Here is a 9,021-nt window from a genome sequence, read left to right on the forward strand (position 1 = left end):
CAGTACTAATTTATTTTTCTCAAGTATGTATAACATATATTTTAAAAATTTAAAATTTTCAAATTCAAAGAAAAATGATATTATGCTCACTATCGCATTCACATCATAAATTGAAAATAACAAAGTGTAACTTGAAAAGATGATATATAAAAACAAATGTAGCTTCCAGTCACCTTTGAAACATGTTGTAATATTACGACATATAAGTGACATCTCCACAAACATACATCGTTAAATCATACCACATAGCGAAATCACTAAAAAGCTGCACAAACGTCAGAAAGCATTACCTTAAAATGAACCATCATAAAAATCATTATAATAGTTGATAATAATAACTAATATAATTTATATAAAAACGTAATGATAATCTAACATTGCTAACTATCTTAGATTGCCCCTAATAGATATTTAATTACATCTCAGAAAGCCCCACTGACCCCTTTTTACACTTGTTTACATCTTCATCCCCTCTCGCCCCCAACTCTACTGATGCATCTAAATGGAATGTTTAATTCCAATACCCTTACGATTTAATATAAAAAATATAACGCGAACGATCCTCCGCTTGCCATCTGTCGTCGTTCCGTATCTCGCCGAAAAAAGCTCAATGTGTGAGCAACCCTGGGAACCTAGACGCGAACTACATTCCCACGAACCACCCCTCATTTTCAATAACCAAATTAGCCTTTGCGTTACCCTATTTCGGATACGAAGGAGTCGTGAATCTATTCATATCAATAAAAAATATTCATCGTCCTGCTCTATCCCATACGATTATTATATATCTATCCTCTTCGAATGCACGTGTTCAAAGATCGTATATTTAAAGTGATGTCGTATGTGTGCACGCATCTCATCGGTACACCTGCCGGCGCGCGCGCACCCCATTGGTCGACGCATCGCTATCACCGCTACACTGATTTCTTTAGTATTTTTTTTATAATCTTCGGACTAATATCGAAAAAAATCGAACATGTTAGGACCGGTATGAGATGTGCGTAGGTGGCATTCTATGGTAACGTTGTCTTTTTATAAACAAAATGATAATGAACTTTGGATTCAATTTAAAAACCAATAGAAGGGTTACATTCAAGACACAGTTGAACACGTTATTATCTATTAGTATTGGTCTAGTAAAAATAAAAACCATAATATATGTATATATACAGACATAGTTAACCTTTGTATATGGCTATTAAGTATTTGAATATTTAATTGAGCTTTGTCATAGACTCGTGTCGTATAAGTGGCCCCAAAACGGAAGGGTCGTTACGACCCCACGTAACGAGACCGCGTGTGGCTTAGTGACCCCGTGATTACAAAGGCATTGTCAATGAACAAGAGGAGGGTTGACAGTAACATACATTGTTTACCCATTACTCGTCGGCAGCACGTGGCCATTTGATAACCCTGCCAATCAATGTAGATATCAAATATTATTAATTTGGGTCAATATTGTTCGCAACTAATTATTACATTTACTTAAAACAATTATGAACATTTCAATTAAATCATAATATATTAGTGTCAATATCATGACTTAATTATTGTTCTTAATTCAAAACAATGACAGTAATATTCTAAAACATTACTCAGTAGCCGCTACGGCGTAGCACTTGTAACAACAAACGTAACTCTTTACAATTATTGTCACACGACCCCAAAACTGATTACAAAGCCTCAACCATAATGATATGGCAATCTCGTGTTTACCAAAAATATAATAGTCGAATAAAGCATTCACACACACATGTATACGAGGGAAGCTTTTCATGCGTGTAGAGCTTAACGCCGGGGGCGGTCGGACGGGTATAAATAGCCGAGCGATGGATGTAGCCCCACATTCCCACTCGAATACTCACAAGCGACACACGTACTCTCACCAACATGTCTTTCTACGCTAACAACGAATATATCATCGCAACTAACAACTCTATCAATGAAAATAAATACAACAGTGATAAGATGAAGAACAGCGGCATCAAGGCGATATTGAAGCCATTAATGAAAATCATCAAGAGGTCAACAAAACGCGTTCCCGCCAAAACCTTAGACACGTGCGTTGAGTCAGAACAGAACGCGTGCAACGAGGCTTTGGAGAGCAAGATATACAACGAAATGGACTCATGTCAGTCCGCCGCATTCCTCGTGTGCAACAGAGATGAGTCATACGATTTGGTGCCAGTCTCCCGTGAAGACTTCTACATCCCCGTGCACTTCGCTCGCACAGATGCCGGGACCTTCTTCTGGACTACAGTAACCAAACCTGAAGCTGACTTCGCGACGTCCCACTGCTACACCGAGTGCCAGACTGCTGAACAGCAGTACCCAGTCCTCCAAGACCGTTGGGTTCAAGCCTAATTCTTCCACTCGACAATTCAGTGTCTTCCGTGAAACCAGTGAGCCTCAATGGTTTCGTCAACCGTCTGTGATGTTAGCTTTAAACAATTCTATGGTGCCATATAGAATTTAGGTTAGGTATAGGCTTCCAGTAACTCCAAGAAAGCTTTAATTGTACATTAAGTAATTGTGATATTTTGATTTTATATAAAAATAGGATCTGTATTTTGTGATCTTGCTTTAATTTAAATGTAGGTAACATATTTATTGTAATTATAGATATACAAATGAAAAGTTAAATAAAATATTAGTTGAAAGTATTAACTCTTTCCTTTATCCCCTATAGTTATTAAGAAACTAGTATAAATAAATGAAAAGGTCTTTACATAACTTATAAGATTCATGTTGTTCAAGGCACGAGGGCATGAATCAAAGTGGTCAGACTGGCTCAGCGCGGGCTGCAGCATGCGCCGTTTATTATATCTGTGTAGTATGTTGTAGAGGTCGACACTAAAGCCAGTTTGGTTGACGCACGCGTACACTCGCTACTGGTTTCATAATGGTAGTTTTTTCTCCTGAAGTTACTTTTCTTTTTGTTATCATTAATCGCGATAGCTGTACGAGATTGAGGAACGCGATTAGGGATTTAATAATCAGTTTTTGTTCGATCCAATTTCCGCTTTTTGTATGGAAGTTATTTGTTTTTTTTTAATCATAAGAATTCGTTAATGAATCTGCCAATACTTCTACAAACAGCTTTAATTGATGGTGTTATTAAAGTCGGATGAACTGTAAGAAATCATTTTTGTCACAATTAAAGTGGTTGGGTATTCATGTTAAGAGAGAGTAAACACTTCATTCTGAGTGTTTATATTAATTATCTGTAGATAGAACTAAAAAGTGGTTTTTTTGGATGTTCTACTTAAATAGAGAAAACCTTTTATGTTTTCATACTACGGCGTATTCAATTCTAGTAAAAAATTTATAGGTTCTTCAATACGCTGTACTTTAAACATATACTTGTAGATTCTTTTGCATTTTTAGGTATCAATCCAAGATTTTATTAGTCTTAGTTGGTACTTAACAATCTTAAGTTTTAATTTATACTAAAATTACCTGATTTTATTTAATTAATAAACAGCAGTAGGCAGGTATTAGATATTTTAAGCATTTACATAATCCTTATGTATATCTCAAAAAATAGACCAATTTTTTTAAATTTCTGATAAGATTAAAAACGATTTAAGAAATCAATTTAATAATTAATAATAATTGATTACTTAAATAGATTTATTAAATGGTCTTCGACCCCTTGGGTGACCCCAATCCCTAGGGGTCGACATAAAGGAAATTTAATTTTGGGAATTCACGAGTAGGAAGTATAATTTGTATTTTTTAAATACCAAGCCAATAAGCGTGCACAAGTCCATTCAAGATGAAAAACTCGGCAAAAAAAAAAATAGAAAATCTAGAAAGTAGTATCCCTTTTACAGGAATTGTGTGGGGGTCTAGTCCATTAATTATTAAAGAATATCCCAAAATAGTTTGTGAATCTCATGTACAAATTATTTTATTTGTTTCAAACTCAAACGTATACTTAGTTTCTATGTCAAAATGCTTTATATATTTGAGCCCCATTACTATCATTCTCTGAAGGGTGAAGGTAAACTGTTCACTCGCCTTAGCAAAAGTATTCAATGTAAATTGCACTAAATGCCACCTCAACATGTTTGGACATGTTTCAACCTGCGCCGGTACACTTTATTTCAACCATTTTAACAGGCTTCTAAATCCAAAAGAAACATACAAAATAACAAATACGTGCGACTAACAATCCATTACACTTCTATTTTACTATTCAAATAACAATGGCTAAGTGACAATTTCTCTTGCACGTGCGTTTTCAATTGAATTTAGTTTGTTCACGGCGACTCAAATAGTATTGTTAATTCTGCCGACCGTATTATAGTCTTTTATGTATTAGTAATTGAGTATGTTGATTAATGCTTTCACATCAGTAGTTATAATGTTTTCTTAATTAATCCTAAATGAATATCCACACTTATATATCTTAATTTTAAATCCTACATACCTACTATCTAAGTAACAATTTATACTTTAATGAATAACTGTATTATTTATAAGAACACTGCCGTCAATTAGAGAGCAAGTCAATTACTGAGTACTAGGCTTTAGTACTAGTAAAAACACGTTTTTCCGTCAAATGAAACCTGTATAGTAAATTTCAACAAATCATCATGTTTTTTGATAACTGCGAAATAAATACAAATATATTGTTGTATTACTTTTTGTATTACTTGTTGTAATTTATTTCAATAAAATTTGCCATCTACATATTTAATACTAAATACGATATTATTATATAACTAAACCATGTCTTGTGATTTGTTTTGCTGTTCCTGCTGTTAGCTGTAAAATGCAAATTATCTCAGATAATTTATACGTCTAGATAGACTGTGACATTTGTGAACATATTCGGCATAGTCGAAATAAATTGCGGCGGACAGTTGACCTCTAATTTCAGCAACGCACGCACGAAGACACACAATGAGGTGACGTCTCTATCTTATGTAAGCAATATTGAATGAAACGACGAAGTAAAACGATAAAAAAAATATATCTAGATACAAATAGGTATTAACTAACCCAATTAATATTGACAATCGTGTGAACTTATAAAAACGCCAGAAGATAATTAAAAAGCCTCTAAATTGACGCATGCATTTGCATATGTCGTTTGTAGCTTTCGAGTACCGATAGCATCGCAACCTGATATGCAAATCATGAGCTATTGATTAAACCGGCGTCAAATGATCCCGCTAGCCGGCGCTGCGCTCGTCACAACCTACTATGTAACACGTAGGTAGATACACCGCTATAATAATACCATACGAGACGCGACACAGATCCGTGAGAATTTTCGGCAGATGTACAATTCCTTGTCGCTCGACGAGAGAACGCTTATCGTTTTTTTTTCGACGTTAATAATGCGAGCTTTCAAGACGGACGTTTGGGTCTGAGTCATCGATGCGTTATTGTTAACCCATGCACGTGTTCGGACACTCGGGTTAGAAAGGATTTTTTGCAACCCTTATTTGAAATTCCGCAACTCTTGCGAAATTTGGGTTAATTTTTTTTTTCACGAATTACCGAATCGTTGCACGTGCAGTGCGATTGTTCGTAATTCAGATACTTTTGATTGAAATAAGACGTGTGCACTTGAAATTATTTCTGAGTAAAATGTTATTTTTTTTAGTTTTGAAATGAAAACTTAATTAGGCACGCTTTGTACCATATTTTATTTTACTCATTCAGGTAAATTCGACTCGAATCAATTAAACCCGATTAATTTGAGCATAATCTACCAGAGTTATTTATACACAAAAAAACTACGTTTAATTTGCCACCGATTTCAAAGGTATCAATATGTAGCACATACAAATAATAGTATTTTATTAATATTAATGGTAACGGTTTGCATAAGACGTGTATTAAATTAAATTTTATATAGTTATTTTAACTTTTCAGTTTTTGAAGTCGGCATAACGAAGTTTTTATTTTTTACTTTTTAGTGTCAGTTAATTATATATTACATATAATCAACCTGAATGAAAACTCCTTAAAAAAGCCGTACCCAAAAAGCAATTGCATTATCCAGGCAAAAAAATTTCATAAAATGAAAACTATTGGTCGAAACTATGTAAATTTTTTATAGGACCAAATGGCATCTATTCCGCATCGAACTACAGAAGAATTACGTAAATCGGATCATAAATCTCAGCGTTATCGATGTACATAAAAAAATAGCAGTCGAATTGATAACCTCCTCTGATAATCTTTTGAAGTCGGTTTAAAATAAACCAACATATAAATTCGAAAACCGGACTGTTAGGTGGCGTGCGAGAATCAAACCGGTGCACCGTTTTCAGAGTCAATAGTTTTGAGCTACAATTTAACATATCTGTTATTACGATAAACCAACTAAGAATATACTTAGAATTAAAAAAAAATAATAAAACATTAGTTAGTTAGACTACAGTAACCAGCATTAAGATTTACGAAGAAGCAGCGTTAAGATTTACGAAAACCGGAAATTAATATCTATAAAACTATAAAAGAGGTCCACTTTAATTACATTCGCACAAGATAAGATAGTTATAATTAAGTGTACAGTATTCTATAGATAAGATATTAAAATTGACACTTAAATATATTTCACAAATATTCTATCCAGTTTATATTTAAATTGTTTTCAAATAATTATTAAGGTGTAACTTATTATTGGATGCAGTTGAAAAACAAACATTATAATGTTTTCTTTTCAAAATATGATTAAGAATTAATTACTAGCAAAAATTTATAGTACCCTATTTTTTACTTTAACCTAACCTTATTAAATGTCAAGAGGATGTTCAGAGTCAAGCAGGATGTTCATCTGATGATAATTGATACGCCCTGCCCATTACAATGCAGTGATGGTCAGCATTCTGGAAAAACACCAAAATTCTGAGCGGCACCACAATAATTGCGCTCGTCACCTAGAGACATAAAGATGCTAAGTGTCATTTGCCCAGTAATTTCACTAGCCACGGCGTCCTTCAGAACGATACACAATAATGCTTACACATTACTGCTTCACGGCAGAAATAGACGCCATTTTGGTACCATAATCTTGCCGGTATCCTGTGTAAAGGAGCCTCCCACTGGGAAAGTCTGTCAGACGTTTCTTATATTGCTTACATATGTTATTTAGACGATTTTTTATTTTCTACTTTGGTAGGTACGAGTATAACTCCCATATGTATTTTCAAGGGCACGTGAGAGACATGAGATCATCGTTTAAAATTGAAACACTTTTCAAATTGACGTATTTGTTATTTAATTTATCAATGAGTTACCGACACCTGTGCAATTAATGGTGATATCATCTCATTGTTTACTCAGATGAATGAAGGTAAGTCAACATTAAAAAGGTCCCGCGTACCTTGATAAGAGTAAAGAATTAATTTATTTAAGAATATTTTTTTTTATTTTGGAAGAACATGATTTAAAGAACAACAATTGGCTTAAGCCATTTTATACCACTTGCGCTAAATAAAAATTTGCCACTCACTCCGGATTTTAATAAATTTAAACTGCATTCACATGATTATGTAGATAAGGGTAAGAACATTTCAACACAAGCAGCTCTTTATGAGAATATCTTATTTATGACAGACGCCACAACTCTATAGAAACAAATGTATGGGTCGTATTAATTTAACTGTCTATAAAGTCGTTAAACCAATTTTATTTTAAATAGTAACGTGAATATCTAAACGCGTTTTAAATCATAGTAAGTTTTTTACAACAATGTCTGTGATTCATATAAAAATGGACACTAAAGATGTGCTTAGCCAAGAAGTTCCCAAGTGTTCAAGAATCATAAAAACATTGCTTCATTAATGTGAATGAGTATCTTTATTCAAAATTCCTGATTGAGTTCGATATAAAGTAAAAAAATAGATTTAAACAACGTTAAAATCAAATAACCTTCCAATGTATCTTTATTACCTATTATATAATATAGCCGATATTCTGTTTTGCTTGAGTGCATTTTAATTAATTTCCATTAAATATATTAAATCACATAAAGCGAATCTTTATGATGACACCAGATTAACGAACATAATCGATACAGTTGCGGTCGCGGATTGTGTTCTCACATTAATGTCCAAATTATTTTAACATGATTTAATTATTGGTTTGTAGATTGACTTATTTTGAATCATTGTAGTAACAATGATCTCTCTGGCTCACATACACTCACATTTAAATATGGTGACAAAAGAACGTTTAAACAAACAAAGCATATGTTCAAATAAAATAATACATATTTGTATTATAAATAACTTACGGTTGATTGGGAATTCGAAAAGATAACTCGATCGAAAATAATGAATAAATGGAATAGATCGCAATTAATGTGATGATTAGTAGTTAAATTATAAATTGCAAGCAGTTTTTTTATTATTCCACCTTCGCACGACACGCCACAAATTATGATATCATCCTCACCATCTGGATGTGTGGTGGTCCTCCACAGTGCGGTTTTCAAGGAGCTTTCTTCCACGTACTACAAAGCTGTGGAATGAGCTTCCTTGTGCGGTGTTTCCGGGACGATACCACATGGGTACCTTCAAAAAAGCGCGTACACCTTCCTTAAAGGCCGGCAACGCTCTTGTGATTCCTCTGGTGTTGCAAGAGAATTTGGGAGGCGGTGATCACTTAACACCATTCGATAAAAAGAAAAAAAGTTTTTTGTATATTGAAAAGGAGGAATATAAAACTTTAACTGAAAATCAAATAGATTTACGTTAAGGCCTAATACGTCACTTTTATCAAAGCCTTAGGTACATGCTATTCTAATACTTAGATACTGAATGCCACAACCTAATAATACTACATGCATGAATAAAAAGTACCTACTAATAAATCTGCAGTTAATACTAATTCATTACATCAGTAACAATTATATGCAATATTCGCCTTAATAAAAATATGACTCATGCTAAAAGAAACACGACTGATATAACATAATATGTTTAACGTTGTATTTAACTTAGTCATCAGTTGAAATAATAATAATAATAACAAAATAAATTCGTAATGATAACA

General features: G+C 33.4%; 1 protein-coding gene across 1 annotated transcript; it reads left to right on the top strand.

Moving 5' to 3' along the window:
* The first annotated feature begins 1,858 nt into the window (after positions 1-1,858).
* LOC126977539 (enhancer of split malpha protein-like) lies at positions 1,859-2,663 on the top strand. The gene has a single exon (XM_050826396.1). The coding sequence runs from the start codon at positions 1,891-1,893 to the stop codon at positions 2,362-2,364; it is 474 nt and encodes a 157-aa protein (XP_050682353.1). The 5' UTR covers positions 1,859-1,890; the 3' UTR covers positions 2,365-2,663.
* Positions 2,664-9,021: the final 6,358 nt, after the last annotated feature.

This window comes from Leptidea sinapis, chromosome 45, assembly GCF_905404315.1.
Source record: "Leptidea sinapis chromosome 45, ilLepSina1.1, whole genome shotgun sequence".
Classification (NCBI taxonomy): domain Eukaryota; kingdom Metazoa; phylum Arthropoda; class Insecta; order Lepidoptera; family Pieridae; genus Leptidea; species Leptidea sinapis.

What these genes read in the sequence shown, in the direction of transcription:
- LOC126977539 (XM_050826396.1), top strand. Translation starts at nt 1,891, where the DNA reads ATGTCTTTCTACGCTAACAACGAATATATCATCGCAACTAACAACTCT.